At 49.4% G+C, this 24501-nt stretch overlaps 2 protein-coding genes across 7 annotated transcripts in view; both read right to left on the bottom strand.

Annotated features, from left to right (window-relative positions):
* Nucleotides 1-13460, bottom strand: part of MOB3C (MOB kinase activator 3C) — a 29009-nt gene extending 15549 nt beyond the window's left edge. Inside the window, exons 1-2 of one of the 5 annotated variants that reach the window (XM_063407138.1) lie at nt 6764-6994; nt 6308-6362 (exon numbers count right to left, since the gene is read on the bottom strand). The gene's annotated coding sequence lies outside the window, so the exon portion shown is untranslated. Of the gene's footprint in view, nt 1-5668; nt 5840-6307; nt 6673-6763; nt 6995-13342 lie in introns of those variants that run through there. The other 4 variants (XM_063407139.1, XM_063407140.1, XM_063407142.1 and 1 more) reach the window with 4 other exon arrangements.
* On the bottom strand, nt 7451-24340 carry ATPAF1 (ATP synthase mitochondrial F1 complex assembly factor 1). 2 transcript variants are annotated; one of them, XM_063407135.1, is made up of 10 exons: nt 24080-24338; nt 22977-23085; nt 22376-22426; nt 21616-21678; nt 20931-20981; nt 19082-19129; nt 18108-18203; nt 17414-17521; nt 13343-16536; nt 7451-8690 (listed from the first exon to the last, which is right to left on the bottom strand). In XM_063407135.1, the coding sequence occupies exons 1-9, from the start codon at nt 24286-24288 to the stop codon at nt 16342-16344; spliced, it is 930 nt and encodes a 309-aa protein (XP_063263205.1). In that variant the 5' UTR covers nt 24289-24338; the 3' UTR covers nt 7451-8690; nt 13343-16341. The 2 variants fall into 2 exon arrangements, with proteins under 2 accessions (XP_063263205.1, XP_063263206.1); XM_063407136.1 differs by lacking the exons at nt 7451-8690; nt 19082-19129 and having other exon boundaries at nt 16044-16536; nt 24080-24340.
* Nucleotides 24341-24501: the final 161 nt, after the last annotated feature.

Here is a 24501-nt window from a genome sequence, read left to right as displayed (position 1 = left end):
CAGGACGCCGCCAGCTCTCCCGGCATGCACACAATGCACACGGCAGCCCTTGGCGTAGTGCAGCTGATGCTCCGGGTGACTCCGGGGCTCAGCAAAGTGCTGAGCTCACCCCTTCCTGCCCAAGATTAGCAGCACAGATGAGGACTCTATTTTCCTTTTCCTCCCTGAAAGCCAGTGGAAATCCCATCCGCCCAAGGCTGTCCTGGACAGCCTGAAATTGTGCATTTTGTTACTGCATTAATCACCAGTGGTGTTAATGTGAGACCGAGGCCTCCTGGTGCTAAATGCCTTGCTGAGGCTTGAGGAAGAGAAAGTCCTCCAACAGCCTCCCACAGATGGGAAGAGATGGAGAAGCAGTTAAGAAAAAGGAAGGAAAATATTTACGGAAAAGGGAAGTGACTGACCCAAAGTTACAAGCAGGAGGGAATGGTGCAAACCTTGGATGAACATTCATCATTGAAAAGACAACTTTAGCCAAAACCTTGCTATTTAAATTCTGTTTTCTAAACTCAGTCCTGAGCCCGAGGTAGGTCTTATTTTGTGATCAGCTAAATATCTCTCAAGTGAAACCTTCTGCTCACTCCGGGGTCATCACTGGGAGGCAGTAGGACCCAGTGATCATCCCAATGCCTGCAGGATCTGCCTGGCGGGGATTTCTGCAGTGCACCCAGCACATAGAAACCCTCTCATAGATGCACATCCTGGTGTGGGTGGGAAGCTCAGCACAAATGCCATTAGTGCACAGCCATGGCCTTTCCCACAGGCTGGAGCCAAAGCTTTGCCACCCTTACAAAGCTCACAGCACAGTGGTACCAAACCCCACCATGCTTTGCTGTACCCAGGTACAAAACCCTGTGTGTTTTTAGGGGCTTTCTGCCCCACAGAGGGGGTCACAGCCATCACACAACGTTAATACAGTATGACTTCAACACCAGGGTATCTGCAGACCTTCCCCATCTCTTGTGGTTGGGTGGGATTTTAACAGCCACATCCCTGTCACCCTCATTTATTGCCTCAGGGCGATGACTGGGGGATGTTTCTTGGATGCTTTTTCTTCCCCTGCTCCAAGCAACTGGCACCAACCATGGCAAAGAGCTTGTTTCCACATAAAAGAGTATGATCTCTCCAAAATGCCAGCTGATGAAGCCAGCAGGATGTCATGACTCCTCTCTGTCCCTTGGGAATAGCCTGTGCTAGAGCAGCCCTTTATGATTCCCATGGGAGGCCAGGGGACTCTGGGCACAGTGAGGCTCTAAAGAAAAGCTCTTATCCAGGGCTTCCTGGATTCCACATATTCAAGCACATCCTGTTGATAACACCTCTAAAAAAAACTTCTGGGCAGTTTGCTAACACTTAACACTTTCAAAAATATGTATGCATACATACATATATGTTTATATATAACCACTGCAACAGGGATCCTAATTTAGTAATGTAGGAAGCGCTGGGATACCCTCAGGATGAGGCACTCACCAGGCTCTGCCCACAGTGCAAAGTAGGAATGATGGGCCTGAGCAGTGCCTGGCCCTGCAGCCAGGTTTCCCTGGAATTTCAGCAAGAGAAGTCATGCCAACAGACATTTCTCTGTGTCCCCATTTCTGCAGGCCTTGGCTGCATCTGCTCTGCTTCAGGAGCTGTTGCTGTTTGCAGGCTCTTCCATGCAGAGCCTGGGTTGTTCCATGGTGATGAGCAGCCACTCTGGCAGATGACATCCCATCAAACATGTCACTTGCTGACAGCAGTGAAATCAGTTCTCTTTTAGTGTCACACACTGCAAGTCCTCCACAAATATTGAGCCACTGACTGGGAAATAAACATCTCATCTGCCAAAGCCAGACCTGTAACTCATCTACAACTGCATCCCTGCATCATCCACAGCTGGATCTCTGTGTTACCCTGCAAGCTGCTCTCACTCATCAGGCAGGTGGGAATGTGCTTCATGGTTCAGCACCATCTGAATAAAACACCAGTTCAAAAAAAAAAAGAGCAACAAAACTGCTAAGCATCTGCCAGGTGTTTTCCTACCATGCATCCGTTTCAGTGGGAATAGAGAGTAAAACCCATTGCTGCCCAAGTGCTCGGAGCTGACCTGTCCCTGAGCCTGCAGGATGCCAGCACAGCCTCTCTGCTCCCCAGGCAGAGGTTTTCTGTTCAGGATCCTCATTATCACCACTTCCAAGACACCAAGTTATTAAAAGACCTTGCTAATCTTTACTGGAGAAAAATGTTCTCCAGAAATTACATTTAACACAAAGCCAAAAATATATCCTGGGATTTATGACCTGAAGAAGCAGAGAGAGGCACTGAGCCAAAGAACACATTTGTTCTCTACCTCGCTTCAGGGCTTTCACTGCCCAGAGGGATCCATGTAGAGGGAAATATGGGAGCAGTGGTGGCCAGGAACGGGACATGAGATCCCAGCTCTGGCCCTTGCAGATGGGGCACTGAGATGGGATGCACCAGCTTGGAGCAAACAGGCTTTGCAAAGTCACCAATGCCTCAGACCCCCCTCAGGCAGAGGCTCAGCACCCACCTGTTTCCTGGGAAGAACAGAAAAATCCTTTGTGAATGGACCCAGACACATCCTGAGTCTAACTGGTGGGAAAGGACCTCAGCCAATGCAAAATCAGATCTTCCCAGTTTCCACCTTTATGCATCCGATCCAACTAGTGCTCTTCCATCATTGACCAAGTATTTGGGGCAGATCCAAGAAAAGAAACGGAAAATGGGAGATCTTCCAAGGTTTACGGTGTGAGGTTCAGCTGAGTCTGATGTTCAGGGCTGTTGTGTTCCTAGAAATCAAGTCCACTGGGGCTTGGGGTGGGGCAGGAGACCGGTCCAAGTCCTAATCACTGCTCACACTGCCTGTTTTGGGAAGTCCTAAGGGCTCAGTGCTATCCTACAAGCTCAGACAGCAACTTCCTACAACATGACCCTGCAGGTCCCGCCCCGGCCGGCGCGGGCAGCGCCGTGGCAGCAGCCTGCAGCTCTCTGCCTTCAGTTCCCACGTGCAAAATCAAAGCTTTTCCAAGAGGAACCTTGGCAAAGGCTGCCAACCCTTTTCCCCAAGCCACAATTCCCATCACAGGGTGGTGCTGGCACTCCGAGGAGGTCACAAATCCCTTTCTGAAGCATCTGCACATCTCCAGATCAAACCTCATCCTACCCTTGGGAGTGGACATGGAGTGAAGCAGGTGGAGCTGGAGACTTGCCCAGCTGTCACCTTGTGTCCCCACAGAGGATGGTTGGAAGAGGATGAGCAAAGCTTCTGGGAGGAAAGAGACTGATATTTCCCATGGGACATGCACACTGTGGTGTCCTTAGCACTCACCCCCCATGCATGCTCCCAAAATAGCCTTGGCTTTGAGGGGCTTGGCTACAAACCCAGCTGAGCGGCCTCAAATCCCATCCCTGTCCATGAAGGCTGCTGGGCTTCTGTCCTGCCCCTGTTTTTGCTGCTGGCTTCAGTCCTGCTGCTGGTTTTAGAAGCAGCAGCAGCAGAAGCAAGTCAGTGGGGTTTAGCAAGAACCAAAAAACCACAGGGTTAAGCTGTGCAAGGACGAGACAGAACTGCTGCTGGGGAGATAGCAGGCACAGACATGTGAAAAACTGATGTCCTAGACTGCAGGCAAGTCCAGAGACAAAAGGAAATGAACTGGATCAGAGGGAGGCAAGTTCAGGGTCAGACTTAGCTGCTAATTTCAGGTTTGATGGTTGGTTTTGTTTTTTTATCTAAACTAGCTTTCTTTCTTTCTTACTTTCTTTCTTTCCTTCTTATCATTTGAAAACCACAGAGGAACAGAACAAGGCGTAGGCTTTGTTGTAAATTAAAAACAACTCTGAAAGGTCTGTTTAAAGACGACAAAACAAAAGGGCAGAGCAGGCAGAGCTGTGGGAGACTGGCTTCCTCCTCACAGCCCTGCAGGCATGGGGGCAAGGCCACCAAGGAAAACCTCTGGTTTTGACCCCAAATAAGCTTTAGTCAGCAGGAAGGATCAGACAGATGCACTGCCAGACTCCAGGATGATGGTCACAGTGCTGGTCCCTGGCTCCCTGCCTCGGTGTCCCCAGTTTCAAAACTGATCTCCCTCCCCAGGCTCCCTTTATATTAAAAGGCTGCAACAGAAAAGGCTTCAGGGGAAAAAGTGCTTTGCCAGTGTCTCCGGAAAGCACTAACAACTGTGAAGGGTAAGGAGAGAGGAAAGCTCTGACACCAGCACCTCCCATGGCTCCAGTGCCAAGTGCATCCTCCCTGGATCCATCCCGAGACAGTGTCACTCACACTGGCAGAAGCATCTGCCTGGAAACTGCTGTGTCAGCAGCACACTCCAACCCTCGTGGGTCTTGTGGCCACTGGGGAGCACAATGAAGGGTCCAGCACTGTGGGCAACCTGCAGGGAGACTCCAGTTCCCTCTGCTTTGGGAAGAGGCCAAGGTGGCAGAGCACAGACCTGTCCAGCTCCAAGCACCTTAGAGCAAAGTGCAGGCTAATTACCACCAGCTCTGCACATCCCCCTCGGGCTTCTCCAGGGAATCTTGTCTTTGGGGCACCCAGACATCTACTGCTTCTCTGCTTTAGCGGATTTCCTTCTCCCCACAACAGTGTAAAAGTCCCACCCAGCCCCATCCCAGATGGAGGAGAAGGACAGCATCAGCTCAGCCACCATGTGCCAGAGCCCTGAGACAGACAGACAGACAGCCTCCAGATGGACAGTCTGCCCAGAAACCTGCTGGCCCCAGCTGGCTTTTCACTGCTTTAGGAAGTCTCACTGCCTGGCTGAGGAGTCAGCAGCCCTGTCTCTGAGCCTCCCTTCAAGCCCCAAAGAAGTCCAAGTGCAGTTTGGTCTTCAGCCTGTCCTAGAGCATCTCTGCAACCAGGGCTGCTTCTTGGGACTCATGCCCCAAAGACTTCTCCCAAGCAACCCTGAACTGCAAACACTGCAGCCCTGACCCAGGGCGGGACTGTGGGCAAGTGGTGCTTCCAGGGAAGGGAGCATATTCCCTCTTTTCACAAGCCTTGCCAGCCTTGTAATCATCTAAGGAAGGGGGGCTGCAGAAGGAGGGTGCTGGGGAGCAGAGTGCTGGGGCACTGGCCTCATTCCCTCTGTGCTTCCTGCTGGAGCCAAGCCCCAGCTGGGCTGTCCGTGAGAAACGGGGTTATTGGCTGCTGATCCCAAATATAACCTAAACGATAGAAAATTCCAGGAAATGAGCCAAGGCAAAATTCCGGGAGGGGGATCAAGGCCCGGCACACGGGCTGGGGGAGCTTCAGAGAAGTCCTGGGCTCTCAGCAGTATCTCCCTGCTGCCAAACCTTCCTTGTGCAAACTCCCCTGCTGCCGCAGAGACCCATGAGAGCATCCCTGAGCACAAATCCCTGGAGCAGAGCAGGACTCAGACCCCCAGACTCCAGCTGGGGACAGCTGCCAGCGGGAAGCTGTGCTGGTGCTTCCCCCAACTCACATGGTGCTTGGAAATCCCCAGCTCGTGAGAAACGGTCCTGGATGGCTTCCAGGAACGGGGCTGCTTACACCCGCCCTACAGATGTCCCCTGCTGTCCCCCCGCTCCGTGCTGCTCTCTGCCCTGCCTCCCTGCCACACCACCAGCACAGCAGCAGCTCTCCGGCCCAGAGGCACCAATAAAGTTTTTCCCGGCTTTTTGAGGGTACCTCATTCCTGGGAGCTGAGATCTCACAGCTATTACCAGTAACTTGCTGCGAGCCCTGAAAAGAAATGTCCAGTGGCCTCAGTGGTGTCCAACAGCTCTGGTTCAGTTCCAAGGGTGATTACTCTGTTGTCAGAGCTGTAATTCCAAACACCGAGAGCTCCAGGCCGGCGAGCTCAAGGAAGAAGACAGAGGAGATAAGCCAGCTGCGGAAAACCCATTTCCACCGCTTGCTCTCACCCAGTTCCCCCGCCCACAACTTTCCGCCCTGCCTCCGACACCGGCAAAGCCGCTGCCGGGGCTGTCCCGTTCGGGAGCTGCGTGTGCTGCTGTCCCCTGCCTGTCCCCCTGCCTGTCCCCCTGCCCCCGAGGGACCCCCACGCCCTGCGCACCGCCGCTCATTGGCACGGGTCCCTGCCCAGCATCTCCAAAACAGGCTCCCCGGTACTTACACACTGCCTGCTGAGCTCAGACACCCCAGAGGAAGGGGAAGAGCCTTCTGCAGGCGTCCATGGCCCGGCTGGGTGAAGGATTGCTGTTTCCTAGGCTAATGCCAACCCAGGTCTTGGCCATCGGGTGCTGAAAAGCCCCCCCGGAGCATCCTCAGGGCTGCGGCGCTGACTCTTTACCTCCCAGGACTCACCTCATCCCCGGCACGACGGATTCCAGTCTCAAATCCCTCCGCTGCACTTTCTGCTCTTACTCAGAAAAAAAGGAAAAAAATTTAAAAAGATACAAAGTCCAAGCCCGGCTCTCTTTCGGGACTATTAGCAGTTTGGAGATCGCAGCAGCAACAGCGGCAGGGAGAACTGCCTCGCTCCAGCGCTCACGGGGGTTTCGACAGAGAAACCGGGGCCGAGGGATTTTCTCCGGTCAGTGATGTCACATCCTGACCCTGCCGGCAGCTCCAGCTGTCCCTGGAAAACCCGCTTGGAGCGGGTCTGCCAGCCGCCACCATCCGCCGCCGCGGGCCCGTGGGTGGCACTCACCCACACCCACACCCACACCCACACCCACACCCACACCCACACCCACACCCACACCCACACCCACACCTATACCCATGCCCACACCCATGCCCACACCCACACCCACGCACCATTCCTGGAGCCTGAGATCCTCCTTGGCGTGCGGTCCCGTGCCGCTGGCTGGCTCCGGCTTTCACAGGACAGCAGGGAGCTGCGCAAAGGGGATGAAATCCCGGAGTGTTTTCCTTTCCTCCCCCCATCTTTTCACAATCCCTCTCCCTTCATCCTTCCCCGCTCTGCACACACACAAAAAAACCACCCGGGGGGTTCCATGCCAGGCCAAGCTGGGTGCCATTCAAAACAGAAAAGCGGGAGAGGGGAAAAGAAAGAAAAACTTTTCTCTGCACAGAGCACTTACTTTCCGTCTCTGTCGGAGGTGGGGTGAGTTCTAAAGCACGCTGCGGTATTTAAATCCTGCTCTGCAAAGGCAAGCCCGAGCCAGCACGCTCGGCGCCGGCAGGAGCGGCCAGAGAGCGTGGGATGGCTTGGCAGGAGCCGGGATCTGCTCGGGGTCGGAGTCCCGCGTGGGGCTGGGGCGCCGCTGTGCACCCCACGGGTGATGCTGGCGGGTGTCGCAGCAGGGGGAGGCAGGACATGGCCCTGGCACTCACGGTTCCCTTCCTGGCACGGTGACGTGTCGCTCCCAGGGGATGAGATGTGTGATGCTCTGGCCTCTCTGAAACATCTGCAGATTGTTTGGCACCGGGACAGTTCTAGTGAGGGAAGCGTTTCTAGCCTTTCTTACGTGTGTGTTAAACTCGGGTGAAGCCAAGTGTTTGCAGGTGATGGGTGAGCTGGGGAGTGGGGCACAGGGCAAGGAGGATGTGCCTGATGGGCACGTTTGCATAAAGCTGGAGGGTTTAGGATGAGGGTTTGATCCCCTGAACCCTGCCTGGCATCCCCTGGTGCTGCAGCTGTGGCTTTATCTCCCAACCCATGCAGCCTGTGCATCCAGCAGGATGCATCTCTGCAGGATCCAGACTCCTTTCCCCACAACAAGGCTTCTCAGCTGCAGGTGATGCCAAGGTTTGCCCTTGAGGCACAGTGTTCAGAGGCAGTCTTTAAATTCATCCAGCAGCCTCCCAGACCAGCCAGCCACAAGGGAGCTCAGGCCAGCCCTGCAAGGCCTTTACTCTCCTTTCCTCCCTCTCTCTGTAAGGTTGGTTTGGTGCAGGTGCTATAGAAACTCTTTGGCACCTGCAGCAGCATCTTACTAGAAGTGAAGAAGAGATTGGAGGGCCGATTTCATCGGGCAGCAGCCACTGGCGGATCACTTTTGACTGGAGCCTGCACATCCCAGAAGCCCCTTGCTTTTCTGCCTGTCCCCATTTGGGTGACCAGGTGACAGCAGGACACACCAAGGACATGCATGATTCATCTATGCTCTGCATCCACTACAGCATGAGATGGCTGAGGTGTCTCACATCTGCAGGAAAGGTAACACCCTGAGGTGAAGTGCCCTGCACAGTTCTTGAGGCAGGAGGGAAGCACAAGCTGCCAAATTCATCTGTCCAGCTGCTTCCACCACCACCACCATCAGCTAAGCCAGTACAACAGCCATAACCTCAGAGCTCAACTCTGTGTGTGCATCCTCCCCAGACCTGCAGGCTGAGCCTTTTCCTCATCAGCCTTGCCCTGCCCATGAGTGAATCTCTCGCAGTCATTGCAGGTAGGCTCAGGTCAAAGGAACGCCCCTAAAATCAGGATCAAGCTCAAGTAATCCAGCAGACTCTTCGCGGTCACTGGCAAACCAGCCACATTCCTGACTCCAGCAGGTTCAGGCAAAGTCTTTTCCCATCCCCAATGCTGGATGCTCATTACAGCCACCCCAAGTCCCAGCAAGGGCTGGGCAATGCTGCTGTCCTCCATCCTGGGGACCTGGGATGCAGGAACAACAAAACGTTCTCAGATCTTGTGAGCAGGAGGTGGAGGTCTGTGGAGCAGATGCAACTCCCAACAGCAAATGCCAAGCCAGGAGGAAACTTTCAGCTGAAATCCCTGCAGAAAATGGGCAGAAATCCAAAAATGAGGGGGCTTGGCCGAATAGCAAAGATCCCAAAGGCAGCTCATAGCCAGGATTTACATCCAGGCAAGATGGAGCCAAAATACTTGGAGGAGAGATGGGTTCCTCCCACCCTCAGCAGTCTGGAGCCAAAGGAGAGGGGCCAGGAGAACAGCAGGAGGGCTGGAGTTACATCAGCTACAACCCCACGTCCACAGGGGTGAGCAGCACCTCCTGCTCAGAGACTTGGCCCCTCTCATGAGGTTTTGGAAATCTCAGAGAGCAGAGAGCCCATGGTCCCAGAGGCACCCAGTATCCCAGCCATGGGGAGGGGAAGCAGGAGTCACTTGGGAGAGAGGAAAAGGTCCGAGGGGCAGGTTTGGGGAAGGAGGGATGTGTTATTGTGAAGAGGGCATTTGTCTGCCCTGGAGGAAGGAAGAGGGGAACGCTGGCCTCGCTCCTGGAGGCAGGTGCATGGCTGAATTTATCGGGGGAAGGAAGCAGGGACGGAAGCGAGCCCGGAGCTGTGGGCGGCTCCGTTGGAGCTCACGGACAGCCACGGGAAGAGGCCCAGGACAGTGAAACAGCTTCACAAGGCCTGTCAGGACATGGCTGCACGAGGGGGAGTGTGGGGAAGCCCCCTGCCAGCCCTCACCACTGCGCTGGGCTCTCACACAGTGCCCTGCACAGCTCACAGGCACAGGCACTTCAGCAGCAGGGGAGATGCTTGCTCCCAGGCAGGGCTTGAAGGCTGTGAATGCCTGCACAGTCAGAAGACAAAGCAAAGGGAGCAGTGGGTTTGCTCTGGTTATTCCCAGAGAGGAATAGGACGTGTCCAGAAAGGTTTGCCTCAGCTATGCAGGGTTGGGAACAGTCAGTTCCCCTGCTCTGCTCCACCATGTCCTGCGCAAACTCAGAGACAGGGAGTGAGAACTTCAGCTGTGGATCAGAGGGCACTGGAGTCTTGCCATTTTTTAAGGCACAGGGAAAATAGCCAGGCACAGATGAAAAAGCACTGGAGTCATCATTTTAAGGGAGCGTAAGAACGTTTTATGTCAATCTACACTTCCTTGATTGCTTTGACTGCCACCTTCCTCCCTTGGAAGCAGGACAGGCTCTGGGTTGATCTCCCCAGGGTGACAGGGGCGGGTGGGCAAGTTTGAGATGCTGGTAACAAAGATCCTCTGTCTGCAAAACTTGCTCCACCACTCCTAGCAGGAATTCCTGCCACATCCCAGTCCTGGGCTCTCCTCCAGCTGGAGGCAGACCACAGCCAACACTGAGGGGGCTCCTACAGCACCTGCTTCAGCCAGCAAGCCCTTGCTGCAGGTTGCTGCAGGGGCTGGTGTTTAGATGGGGCCACTGCGAGTCTTGGGCTTCTTCTCGCTGTGACACCTTGAGTTTTAGCTTTCATGTTTTTCAGATTCTGTGCTGCTTAGGTGCAGTTCTGAGCCTCATATTAAGTGTTAGCTCTCTTCACAGAACAGGTAGACAAAACATTTCTCTTTTCCTGCTGCAAACCAAGGACAACTTTCAGGCCCAAAAGCACAAACAACAGTGGACTGAAGGGAGGAGCAAGAAGGATGGGACCTCACAACCTGAAGCTGTAACTGAACAATTACAGCCCAATATGCAAATGGACCAAAACTCATAAAAAAGTAAGATCTCATGACTGGGGGGCCATTTTCTGACCATTCACATTTTGTGACCCTGGGTGCAGCCCTTTGTCAGGCTCCTGTCCTGCCCAAGGTGGATCCTGGAGGCCTTTTAATAAATACCTGCTTTATTCCCTAGCTCTGTCCAGTGGCTGTTTCAGGTCAGCCTTCCAAGGCATCACCTGAACGTGCCCATTGACAGCTACTAAAACCAGACACATCTATCTTGGGAAGATCCTGGCCCAAAACCAGACTGGCTGTCTCTAAAACATGCTGGGAAACTGCTGCAGGATGTCTGCCCTCCCCGAGGTAGCTCAGGCAGGATCTAGGACATGGGCCTGGTGGAACTGTTATGAACGGAAAAAAAAAAACCAAAAAAAACCAAAAAAACCAAAACAACCACCCCACAACTGACCCTCTCCTGGCTAGAGTAACACCCCCCACACCCCAGACAATCTGAGCAGGGAGAGCTGCCCTGAAGGAAAGTTGCCTGGCAACTTTTCCCTACCTAATTGAAATGTGAAAAGAAGCTGCCCACACCTAGATAGCCCTATTGTCCTTTGCAACTACCTCATTTAGCAAGAGTAACTTCGGCTATGACCAGGACAAATGCATATGCATTTGGATATGCAGATAGGGCAGGGCCGCCCCCGTGGATCCTGGGAGGTTTTTTGGGGGGATACTGCACCCCGGGACAGGAAGCTGGATTCGTCAGAAGAGAATGGGATAGTGCCCTGGCTGAGCGGGGAGTGGGTGCACGTCCTGGCCTGGTTTGAAGATTGGCCATGACCTGTGAGGAGCCTGAATGGAATGGGAACCGGCCAGCTGAGCTGACTGATGTAGAGAATGGGAAACTCTTGAAACTTTTCCCTGAGGGCAAAGAGCTGACTGCCGGTGCTCTGCCTTCTAATGGTTGACCAGAGAGAACTGCCAGCTGTTTCTATGGGAACAAGGACTCAGCATCCACTGGGACAGCACCTGCTCCTTCAGATGGCTGCAGTAGGGTGGAAAACTCCGATCGGACTTTGTAATCCTGCTGATGATTTTAATAATGAGCTGATCACTTTAATAAAGAGCTGAATATTAATAAAGGCATATGCCCTGTTCTTTTCAGAACCATGAGCTGAACTTAGCACAGCCCAGCTCGTCATGGACCATACAGGAGCAGCCTGAGCATCGATGTGGTTCTCAGCACCCAGCTCACAAAGTTCACAAAGCTGAGCAGACAGGCTCAGGCAAGCTGTGTGTGTGCTTGAGCTCAGAATCAGGAGACAACCCTTCCCTCTAGTGGCTGGATGGAACATGAATCCCACAGCCACCTTCTCCCTGTTACCTCTCTCCCCGTGCCAAGCCCAACAGCACTATTTTTCACCAGCCCTAAGGCTCAGCACAATTCCTAAGGGCATCAAATCTTACAAATTCTATGTGAGTTTTTAATGGCTTGAAACTGGTGCAGCTGCTCACCTGCACAGAGCCAGAGAGCCCCAGGGGTCTGTGTCCAGTCTGCAGCTTGTAGTGCCCACACTCAGCCTGTGCCATGGCTGTGCCAGGCAGCACAGCCCATGCACAAGTGTGTCCCAGGCACTGGGGAAGCCAGACAGCCACAAATCACCGCCAGTTTCTGCAGTAAGGGTGGTTTGTAGGGCCAGTTCTTCAGCTGGGTTACTCCTCCTTGCAGCATTCAGTCAGTGGGGCAGAGGATTAGACCTTGAGATTCTGTTAGATCTTTTTATTATGGGTGTTCATTTCCAGTTTCAGGCTCATCCCTGGGCATTTTTGCGTTTTTGAAAGCCCCAGAAAAGTTCTTATTTTAGGAAAAAAAATCACATTGTGGTGTTTTGAAAGGTAGAAGAATTATAAAAAAAAAGACCTCATTAAATCAGGCCTGCTCTATTAAATTAGTAGCTAGCCTGTCATCTCCTCTAAGTGTAGTTAAGCAATTTGCAAGTTCCCATGCAAAATCAGTTTTGGTATAAAATGTTCATCAATACAACCACCAGTTCTTGGGTTGAGAAATTAGTGCATCTGTGTCAACAATAGGATCTGTTCCATGAGAACCCATAAAGGGAAAATATAAACAACCTGAATCCTAGCACGAACACACAAATCACCTTCTAACCAATACATGAACAGTAAGAAAATAAATGAAGAAGTAAGATAAAATAAATATCTTGAAATAAATGAAGAAGTAGTAAATAAACTCCTACTTTAATGAGTAGTAATAAATGAAGTACTAACAAAACTAGCAGCCAATAGGTGCTGCACAGGAAACAAGAGCCTGTGAAAAGTGTCTGAAAGAAGTGACGTGACTAAAGCATTGGCTTTTCCCGCCTGGAGAAAAGGGAGTCTTGACTAACTTGTGCCAACAGCTGCTGAGCCGAGGCGGCGGCGGAGAGGGCGGCGAAAAAGGAGGCGGGCCCGGCGGAGGCGGGAGCGGAGAGACGAAGGAGCAGCCCGCGGAGCGAGGGGGTTGAAAAAGCGAGGAGAGAGAGCAGCGCAAGGCTGCGGCTGGAGGAGGGCGCGGAAGGCAGAGCCAGCAAGGGAGGTGGCGGGAAGGCGCGTCCCGGGGGCAGAGAGCAGGGAGCGAAAAATGCAGTGCGGCCACTGAGACTGGGGGAGAGCGGGGAGAGACAGCGGGAGAAGGCAGCGGGGACAGAGAGCAGGGACAGAAAGCGGGGAGAGGCAGCAGACGAGCCTCTGCCAGGAAGAGCCGCGCCGTGCAGTGGAAGATACACGCCCCGGAAATGCCGTGCCGGGGATGATACCCGCCGCGCAATATGAAAATGCGCAGAGCATTTAATGAAATTACATGCCGGGGATGATACCCGCCGCGCAATATGAAAATGCGCAGAGCATTTAATGAAATTATGCGCCGGGGGTGATACGCGCCGCACCACGGAGCGCACACGCGCCCAAAGTCCGCACGCGTGAGGAGCCGCGGCCGCGGTCCAGAGCGATAGTTTAACAAAATGGTGAAATACGGGAAAGCTCACATGAGGAACTTCAGCTGACGAAAAAGGGAGAATACGTGAAAAAAACGCCGGGAGGCGGAATCCGCGTTCCTGCGCCGCTGTGAATTGGCTCCGCCGGGACACAGGGTCCCCGGGCGGCGCGGCGGGGCCGCTCCCCGGGAAGCCGCGGGGGCCGCGGCAGCTCCGCGCGGGTGAGTTTGATCCTCCAGAGATCGCCGGGCTCCGGCCGGTTCGCAGCTCCGTACGGAACAGCAGAGCTGTGCGGACGGCTGGAACCGGAGCGCGTTTCCTGCTCGCGGCTCCTCCCCACAGCTGACGCTCCAGGGCCGGTCCCTCGTTCCGTCCCGGTGCCTGTGCCGGATTTCCGACAGCCCCGGGGCTCTGCCCGGCCGGGCCCTGCATGGGCAGTCGCTCTCCGCGGAGCTCCGCGGGCTCCGGAACGGGAGGTGGGGGCCACAAGCGCTTTGTGCCGTTTTAACCTTTTCTGTATTTTTTTTTTCGCTGTTTTTCTCCCTTTTGCTACATGCGGTCTTTAGAGGGGTTTTTGTTCTCGTTTTTCCCCTCCGCTTTTCTCCCGCCGGTGTTTGGGGGAGGCGGGGATGCAGCAGCCCCGGGAGGGCTGTGGCGGCCGAGCCCCACAACCGCCTATTCTTGGGCTGAGAAATGAGTGCATCACTGTAAATAAACAATGGGACGAGAATCCATAAAGGAATAATGTAAACAGCCTGAATCTTACACACAAATCACCTTCTGACCAAAAAATGAATAGTAAGAAAACTACCAGCCAGCAGGTGTTGTACATGAAACAACAGTCTGTGAAAACTGTCTAAAAGAAGTGATGTGAATAAAGAATTGGCTTTTTCCCACCTGAAGAAAAGGGAGTCTCGGCTAGCTTGTCACAATATGATGGGTTGAAAAAAACACCACTCAGAATTACAGGTAGTGATCACTCTAGTGTTATACCTGATAATTTGATCTTTTATTCTCAGGAGGCTGGGGTATAGACTTGGAAGCCTTAGATTTCACTCTTAGGGATGTTGCATTATAGCAACATTAAAAATTAATGCGTCAACTTTGACTTCTTCAAAGCAGGGAGTGAATAATTAATGAAAACAGCCCTTCTATCAGGTAAGGAAAAATAATAAATGGAGCATGAACACTATAAACCAGAAATAAAAAATGCCTTTTAATAAAAGTGATTTGCTGTTCAGATTATCACAGCCCTGACTAATTATTCCCCTGCTCTGCAGACTTCTCTGTACACACTCAGTGCTAACAGAAACCAAAAGACATTACCAGGGAGCAAGACCATCTCCTTTCAGCAAGGCCCCAAGGGAAGATCTGCCTCTTCTAGAAACATCCTGCAATTTCCTGAATGGACAGGAGTTCACACCTAACATCTGAGAGCTGGTGATAAAATAGACCTCAACATAAAACTGCACTGTGTAGCTTCAGTGCTCAGCTGAGGTGTTCAAGTCATAAAATCAGAGAATGGGCTGGGCTGGGAGGGACCTTTCAAAGGCCACGTAGTGCAAAGAATGGGCTAAGGAAGTACAGAGTGAGAGAGGGCATTACTGCAACGGGATCCTGCAACTACACAGCAAAAAGATGCTGCAAGAAACCTTCATAACTCATCACAGCTTCGTATCAGGTTGTGGTTAATGAAGAAAACTGATACCAGGCATGCCCTCCAGCAGAGAGACAAACTGCAGATCCTTCTTTCCCCCTTTCTCTGGCAAAGGAGGGAATGAATGCCTGCCAGCTCCAGCAGGCTGACAAGGTGCAATGTTAGTGCTAAGAATGAGAAAGTGCTGGGGGTTCAATGAGGACATGGGAGATGTTTCAGTGCTGGTCTGGAAGCTCCTGGCTGTCCTGTGTCCCCCTGTGCAGTGGTGGCAGTGCTGGTAAACCCCACAGGCTGCACATCCCACTGCTGCAGTGTCCTTATGCATGGATGTGCTGCCTGCCTCTGCTGGGAATGAACACAAGAGAAGCTCAAAGCATCAGTTCTGGGATTCTTTTGCTGGGGCAGGTTTAAAACCCCCAATCTGCTGAAGTCTGTAAAGCCAGGCTCTTACCAAGCATGCTGTGTTAAAGCAGCTCTGCATGCTCACACCAAGACATTTTTTTCACTTGACAAACAAGAAGCTGGCTGGTGACTCTCTCTGTCACTCTGCCAGTCCATCTTCCCTTTATTATGGATAGTGCCTTTCCTGAAGTGGGAACAAGAGTTATTTTTTATTCCTCCAAATGCCATTTGTGTGTTGGCTGACTAGATGCCAGGCTGAGAAAAAATAATTCTGTAAAACAGACAATGATTCCTCTGCACTATTAAAAATATACTAAAAAATAAATTATGTTCATACTGCTCAAAAACAACATCTCAAAGACAGGAACATCACAACAGAATACAATTAATATCTCAATTAAGAAGCAGAAAATTCCCAAAACAAATCTAGTGACTCTGGTTTTTTAATCCTGAGAAAAGCTCAGATCACAACATACATCTGTGTAAGAAACCTCACAAAGAAACAAAGAGGTGTCTGTCTTAGACCATTGCTCCTATTCTTTCTTCTTGATGGACAAGCCTGTATGAATTCCACACAGATTAAAAAGCACTGAACCATGCAATTATAATGGTGGAGGGCATTTAAAATGTGTTTACTGAGAAGAAACACTGGTTGTCATCTTTTTCCTGATGTCAGTACAGCCCATTACATAGTTCCCGTCCTGTCACTTTATTTCAGATTTCCACAATCCAGCAGGCAGCAGGAAGTTACAGCACAGGGAAAATGCTCTTTCTGATGAAGTTACACTGAAGTACTGGGCTCCATTTTCTGGCAATTGGTTAATGTTCAAATGGCCCAAGTCCTGATCTTGCATCAGTGCCAGACAGGCTTGACAGTCGCTCTCCCAGGATCTCTGCAGACTTTCTGTGGCCAAATCCAAGCTGGGAAGGAGAAGACCGCCCCTGCTAGGCCCCCTGCCTGCTGCTGGCTCCTTTCAGCGCAGGCCAGGCTCTATGACTTGTCAGAAGCCTGCCCAGGTGTCAGTTCTCTGCCGAGCCCGCTCTGCTCCAGCTCTGCTATAACTGCCATGTATTTGAATTCACTGGACCTGTGGTTGAAGGTCTCCACCAAGCCGTAGGTCTGGGAGCGGTCCGTGGCATAGAACAGCTGCACCTGGCTGGCCAAGCACTGGGCATCGTGCACCACCTGGGAGGGAGAGCAGCGCTGTCACCGTGGGGCTGGGGCTGTGCCAGTGTCCACAGTCCTGCTCTGCACAAGGCTCAACTCCAATCACCTCAGGTCAGCAAATCTCTTAACAAACCACCTCCCTGTGGCTCCTGACCTACTTAAACACTTCAACAACCGCGTGTTTCAGCAACTCTCCTGCTGTGCATCTGCCTCAGAGGCCAAGCGTGTCTTTTGTGATCCCTGCCCACTTGCACCAAGCCCTCATTTTTCCCTTCTTACAGCTGACCTACTTGCAAAGATTGATAGTTTGCTCTGAGAGCCAACAGGGAAACAGAAAAGCATTACCAATTACCCCACTCATTGTTTCAGAAGAAGCGTGTGGAGGTCAGTTAGAGGAGGGATATTTTTATCATCCTCTTCCACCACTACAGTGCCCAGTGCCACCAGTCCAGGCACTGTTACAGTTATGCCAGTAATGGTGTGCCCACACAGAGGGAAAAAGTCCAGGTGTGCACAAACTGAACACACAACTCTGGAGTCTCCTGCTTTGACAAATGGGATTTAAGCTTCAAAACATTGTTTTAACTTGTTTGCAGGTAGCAACAGATTTCATTTAAATTTGCTTCTGTTAGTAAGAAAAACAGAAGCTTTGTTCTTTTACAATGATCAACTATAATACTCAAATTAAAAAAAAGAATGCATAAACTGAAATCATCAGACTGATGATTCCCTTCTGGCTTTCCCTAGCCTTAAGTACATTAGGTTAAAGAAAGCAGTGAGACCATTCTTTGGCAAAGGGTCTTTGAAAGGCTTCACTGTAATTTGATCTTAATTCAAAAGTGTAGAAGGAGTTGCAGCATAAAACAAAGGAAGCCAGTGAGCAGACTTCTCTTACCAAGAACTTGGAGTCCATTTCTGCTGTCATTAGTACTATCCCTTTCTCCTTCTGCAGATCAGGATAATGGTACAAGACCAATTGGCTTGGAGCAGTTTCCCCTTGGGTCTGAAGGAGAGGAGGAATCCTGTCAGCATCCCATAAAAACCTTCACCCCACTGCAGATTTGGGTGCTTGATTCCAAAACTTTGAGCTTTAACTGCCACGGAGGCAGTTACTTCCCAGGGCTTAAGGGTCAGTTCTAATTAGAAGTTCATTATTCTTGGTATTTACAGAAAACAAGACACTTGCAGAGTTTGGTTGGGTTTTTTTCTTGACTAAAGACTATTTTGCATTTAAAAGAACCCACAATTTTTAGGAAGGTATTTCATCTTACAGCATCTACTGCTATTTTAAGTAGCTTGCACAAACAGTTCTAAAAAGCTTAGCTCTTGCTCATGTTCTGAGACTACTGAATTTCTACCTCATTCTACTCTACAATAGAGAGACACTTAATACCCATAACTTTACTATTTTACCTGTAACTAATGTACAATTTAACTGTAATTAGTAACAGCTTTTGTCCTGATAGTTCAAGTTAAGATAGACAACCTGTTGACTAAACTATTTAGTAAATACCATATATTGCAATATGCTGATATTATCTATTTCTGGATCCTAAGTCAATTTTGAACTTTTTACCTCAAACACTCACCTGAACATTTATCAGGGAAGTGAAGTGTAATTCTGTTCCAGACCACTGCCCCACAAAGAATTCATAGCCTTCTTTTCTTGGCAAAGCATACAGAAACTGCAGAGAAATGAAAAAAACAAACCAGTTTTCCCTTGCATAGAATAAAATTATGCCTGTGTCACACTGGCCTCCAGCATTAGTGCTTTAGTGACAGAACCACAACAGAAAAAAAGAGTTTCTTTGCCCTACCACAAGTGACAGGACAGCAAGAACCAGACTTCAAAGCTCACAATAAAAGCAAATTACCCTATCAGTACTAATTCATTAGCAAATATCTTGACAAGTACTTTTGTCAGTATTTTGAGACATATAAAGGAAATGAGAGTGGAGAACATTCAGACTCTGAGCTTTTTGTTCTCACCTAGAAAACTAACAGCAGAAATGGTCAAATACAAGGTAAGGAGAAGAGCATTTAATCCTGTTGTTTTATCAGCTGCTCCAGAACAGGCAGCAAGCATCTTCTCTCCAGACATTTATAGCCTCTCCAGCTCCACAGGGTACAGACTTGCTTGTTTTCCCACACCAAGGGAAGGACAACATGGAAGCAGAAAATCTTGCAGGATACCTGACTGAATGCCAGTGCACTGTACAGAAATGCACTTCAGGCTATAAATAACTTCCCAGTCTCCAAGGAGCTGGGGAACCCAGATACATTTGATCTTGCTCTTGGCAAGTGAAGTAGGTAAGACTAATCCATCAACCCAGTAAAGTCTCCATTCCCTGGGAGATTCTGTGCTGCTGTTCTCTAAACCCTGCATCTCTTCTATCTAGATAAAACTGTTTCATACATATGAATAGGCAGTGCTTTATCTGAGCACCAGGACAAGTGTTTGAACCCGTGGATTTTACTGACCAGGCTGATACAATGGGTATGAACACAGGAGGGCTTTGAAGGGAAGCGTTACAGCTCTACAACCACACACTGCTGTACGTACCGATGGACAGTCCTGGGCTCTCTTCCACATCAAATCAAACTTGTCTGCCTTTGGGGAAGGAGAAAGAGAAGTTCCATTTTTCAGAACACAAACGTGGATGCAGAGCTGCTCACAATCAGCTTGTTAACCTTTAGAGGGTACAGCTTCCATCTGGTGAAAGTCCCGCTGTGGGGACAGATGGCAACAAGTGTGTGGAAAGCTGCATTTAGTTCTTATTTACCTAAAAGTCATCAGCAACCCGATTTAACAAGGCTGTCTCTAAGATGCAGCAGCAAAATCCTTGGATCCAGAGCTTCATTCCTGGGATGTGGGGGCCCCAAGCCTGAGGCTTACATTACATCCTCTTTAAGTAATTGCTCCACTGCGTCATGTAGTGCCAACAGCTGAGCAAGACAACACACCCTGGCTCCAAATTGTGGATTTACATCATTGGCATCTGTTCTTCAGTATAAAAATGCAGCCCCTATACACACTCAATAACATTGCTTAGGTTTGAATTAAAACCACAACCTTATTTGGTCAGCCCTGATTAAACCTGGCAATCTCATTCACACGTTCTCTGTGTTTCCCCAGATCTTTTGCCTAATTTTTTTTTTTTTTTTTGCTTCCCAGCACTATATTAATATCTACTCTTAGGTGTTCAGGAAAGAAAACATATGCCATTCATCAACAAGAAATTCCTTCATGTGTACTTTTGAGCATGGGAGAATTATAAAAGGCCTTTCTTCCAGCCAACAAACACCTTCTGGCAAAAGACAAAGGGTACTTTTTCCCCTCGATGACACCAAGAACTGTTTCCTAATGTGCCTGAGATCTGGTTTGCATTGAAGTCTTAAAAAGCTCCCAACACTCCTCCTAAAACAGTGCACCAAAGCACAGTGCCAGCCCCATTAATGAAAGACCTACATCATTTTAACTGGAGTCCCTGGCTTCGGCCCTCTGCTGCAGTAAAAGTGCAAATCAAACTATTTTCACAACATCCACATGTTGGGAAAACCAAAACACGAGGCTGCCTTCAAACCCCACACTTCCACTTTCAGAGCATACAGCACATCACACATTTAGAACACTGCCTCCCACTGAATTCAGCTGCAGCTCTAAGAGCCAAATACAATTACAAATCAGACCCCAGATCTAAATGAGGTTTCAAGAACTCAAGGAATACACAGTTGTGAAAAGACAGATTTAAAAGATCGCAATCATGGAATGACCCTGAAGAAAAGAATAAAGAGAAATCCCCGAAGTGAAAAAAGCCTCCTTCAGCTTAATGCAAACTAAGAAGAATTAACATCTGGAAAAGTTATCAGGAGTAAGAAGTATGACCGTATCTCAGGAAACACCCTGCAATCTCAAGAAAGTGCTGCCAATAATTGTAAATGTATGAAAGTAAGTCCTAAGTGATTAGCCACATGCAAATTACCAGCCAAGTGCTCTGTCACATTAACCTTGAGGCAGCTGCCTGTGCTGCAGGGAAGAGGGCAAAGAAACAAGCAACGCTGAGAAAAAGTAAATAGCTCTAAAAATACAAATGCTATTTAATAAACACTAGGCTCTTGTGAAGAGTATTGGATGCTTGTATTAAAATAAGCCTGGAAATTCCAGCCAGGTGTGCAGAAAAAGGTCCTTGATTTATTGAGATTTCTCTGAGTGAGGAAAAAAAAGGGGTATGCATTTCTGAAAACAAAAGCCTTTGTTTGGGGCAATGCAATCACTCAGCCCAGAAAGTAAGTTTGTTCTTGAAACCTCAGTTTTCTTTAATGAATGCTTTTAAAAGCAGCAGAATCTCAGTTGGAAAGGAAAGCTCTGCATGCTGGCTTTTCAAGTGCAGAACTATAGAGGAACTACTTACAGGAATAACAGCATAAACTGTGTCTTTTGCAGAAAAATACTGATTCCAAATCTGTAGGAAACAAAGATGAGATACAGTTAAAGTCCAGCATTTAGCAGTAATGTTAAATGCTTTAAAATGTCAGCTAACCTTTGTAAACACTTTGGGAAGTCATTTTTCCATCAAGCCTGACTGACTTTCCTGCTAATGCAACATACTTCTCCAAAGGTTCCAGATGTACCAAAGGACAGATTCCACCCAGGTAACAGAAATCAGCAGTGGGCTCAGAGGTGGCCCAGTATTTATTAACCACCAGAAGTGCTTCTCCCATTTTTCCCAACAATCACACTAATGACTTTTGGCTGCCTTTTTTGGTGGTGGTGGTTTTTTTTAATAAAGAACATACAAAACATTTTCAACAGAAGACAAGTCTTTGCATGATGCTCCTCTGTGTTAAGCCTTTTTTATCACCACAGCAGGATGGCAATACCCAGTGTACCTGTACCACCTAGTACATCCTAGGAGGACTTACCTAGATGGAGAAAGCTTTATCTTCTCCTATGGATACCCATGTGAATATGTTTTTTGTAAAGATACATCCACAGCTGTGTTTTATTTTTCAGTCTAAGTAAAATTTCCATCCTTACATGTGGATTACTATTAAGCACAGATGCGAAGCAAAATTTTTTCCATTTAAATCCATCACCTGTGTTATCTCCTCTGCTGATTTTTCTTTCACCATCTCAACATTAAGAATTGAATCAAGTGTCTGCAAGAGAAAGCATAAAGGATCTGGCATGATGGCAGTTTTCTGACCTTGTAAGAATCCAGAATGAATGGATGCAATTACAGAGAACAAACCTAGAGGAACTTGATTCAATTTATAGTGTAAATTAGTCCCCTTAATTGCCAAATAAAATACAGCAGCAACACACCGAGAAGTGGATTCACACACTGAAGCAGAATAGAGTCTTTCAGGACACAGCACATGCTTTGTTCCAGTTTGTAAATCTCTACTGGGGCTGCAAGAGGAGCTGCAGCCTTTTGCCTTCAGCCATCTCAAAGATGGGCTCTTTGGCAGATTTACACTGAATATTAACCAAAATAAAAGAATGTGAATGAGAATCCTCTTGCCCCTGGGCTGGCTGATCATTCCAAATGTATTTCCATGCTGTAAAAGGAGCTTAGCCCTTTCCATTTAATGTTCAGAACAATGCCCCAACTGGAAGGCATTTCCAGGGTGTCACAGAGAAAGGACAGGGTAATAAAAACCCAGAGTGCCAGGAGTTTTAAGGTTGAACAGGATCCCAACAGTAAACCAAGATCTTACACTCAAATGCAGCACAATGAACACCAGGTTTGTATCAGTGCTCTTGACTGAAACACTGCCTGTGGCAATACAAGTTACTGCACACCCTTGCCTTGCCACCACATCCCCTCCTAACACTTGGGTTCATTTCCCTTACCTTATCCTTTGTGAATCCTCCCTTTGATGTCTTGCTGCCCAAGCCTTCTGCCTGCAACAAAACATTCTTCTTTAGTTTTACAGCTAATGCTTTAATGCCATTGATTTGCCTTCCCTGCCACACATAACCTGCCTGCTGACAAAAACTCCTGACTGGGAGCTCAAGATACCTGAAGATCACTTAAGTGTATTTTTAATAAAATAAGTGCTTGATTAGGTGAAGTAAGTAAGATTAGAAACTTAATGTGAATTATGAATTTCAAGGCCAGAAAGGAAAAGTCAAAAGGAAACTATTATGCATTTTGGATCCAATATTATTGAACAGTTTTCTTGCATTCACTAAAAAATTATAAATGCAGGATTGTGTCACTCCTCTGGCCAAACTAATCTGGAACTAATTAAACTTAAAGAAGGCTTCACACAGGCAATTTACTGTCTAAAAAATAATACAGAAGAATACAGAACAATGCTCCTAGCCATCACACAGTGAAATTCCTGGGCTCCTACTAACAGGGTGCTTCAAGTTTATAACATTACACTCATACCATAAAAATAACATTATAGCTTTAATGTATGTGATTTACAAAGAAAATTGGCCTTGCCTTTTCCTCCATGCATCTGATAAACTCTCCTTGTTTGGAATGTCCCACAGGCTGCTTTTTCACTTCATTTCTTTTTTCCATACGGGATTCAAACACCTCTGGACTGGACCTGAATTGGAACAGGGACTGTTAACAGTACATCAGAACAATAGAACAGCTTGAGTTTGAAGGGACACATAAAGATCACCCAAGCCCAACTCCCTGCTCTTTGTCCAACTGGACATAAATTCTTAGAATTAAAAGATTCCAGTTTGCTGTTAAATAATCTGAAGTTTTTAATTACAATAAACAGGAAAAATCAATGCACAGTTAAGAAACTCTGCAAGCTGTTGCACCATATCTCCTATGAGCCAAGGCTTTGGATTTGTTTTTGGCACTGGATTCCAACAAGACCAGGTTGGATGGGGGTCTGAGCAACCTGTCCTAGTGGAAGTTGTTTCTGCCCATGGCAGGAAGGTTGGAAATGGTTGATCTCCAAGGTGCTCTCCAACCCAAGCCATTCCGTGGTTCTGTGAGTGAGCCAGTGAAGTCTTTGCTTCATTGATTTATATTGCTAAGGTAATCCATCTTTATCAGGATAATTCAAAACCACGATTCTTCTGCGGGCCATTCTGATTGTGGCCTTGCCAATAGATGGACTTACACCTAAAATAAAACCAACTTCTGCATACCCATTTTCTGTTCAAATCTTCCTTTATAATATGACAGAAGACTTTAAATTGGAATAATCTTTGCTTGCTCCGATGATTTCCCAAGTTGAAATACTCTCTACCTGCTCCAGTGGTTTCCAAAGGTGGAGAGCAGTGCTGGGTGATTCCCATCATTTTGCCTTTTAAAATTTTTACTGTGATAGTGATTCATGTTCTTAACTTAAAATTTTAATTTCATTTTCGCAAAACTCTCTCTTATCAAGCTGACCACTTTGGGAGATGACTCTCACTGACATGGGAGTTTCAAGGCAATCGGCCTAAACTAACCGAGTTTCTCATGAGGGCGAAAAGCTAAAATAGCGCATCTCTCCTTCAGGACCGAGCTCCGCGGGCGCGCCCTTTTCGCAAAACAGCCCGCCCACCCCCGTCCCCGCCGCCTCCCTCAGGGCCCACCTCCGCAGCTCCTGGATCTTGTGCCGGTACTTCCCGTAGAAGGGGTTCTCCTCCAGCGCCGCCTCTCCCGATCCCGATCCCGCTGCCGCTCCCGTTCCCGGCCCCAGCACTCCCCGTGCCGGCGGTGCCAGCAGCCCGAGCGGCCGGAGCGCGGCGCGGCTCCGCAGGGCCGCCCCCAGGCCCCAGCCCTGGCACAGCGGCCCCGCCATGGCTCGGCTCCCCTCGGCCCGCCCTGCGCTCCGCCCTCCGCTCCCCTCGGCCCGCCCCAGCCTCTCCCCTCGGCCCGCCCCGCGCTCCGCCCTCCGCTCCCCTCAGCCCGCCCCGGCCGCTCCCCTCAGCCCGCCCCGGCCGCTCCCCTCAGCCCGCCCCGGCCGCTCCCCTCAGCCCGCCCCGGCCCGTTCCACCTCCCCAGCCAGGAACCG

This window comes from Prinia subflava, chromosome 10 (genome assembly GCF_021018805.1).
Source record: "Prinia subflava isolate CZ2003 ecotype Zambia chromosome 10, Cam_Psub_1.2, whole genome shotgun sequence".
Classification (NCBI taxonomy): domain Eukaryota; kingdom Metazoa; phylum Chordata; class Aves; order Passeriformes; family Cisticolidae; genus Prinia; species Prinia subflava.
The sequence above is the reverse complement of the archived record's forward strand: the minus strand, read 5'-3'. Positions and strand labels throughout refer to the sequence as shown.

Excerpts from the sequence above, each read along its gene's own strand:
- ATPAF1 (XM_063407135.1), bottom strand. The coding sequence starts at position 24,288 with ATGGCGGGGCCGCTGTGCCAGGGCTGGGGCCTGGGGGCGGCCCTGCGG. Across the intron at positions 22,427-22,976 it reads TCAGATGCATGGAGGAAAAG|GCAGAAGGCTTGGGCAGCAA; the intron begins GCAAGGCCAATT and ends GTTTTGTTGCAG. Across the intron at positions 16,537-17,413 it reads AAATGGACTCCAAGTTCTTG|GTGGTGCACGATGCCCAGTG; the intron begins GTAAGAGAAGTC and ends TCTCCCTCCCAG.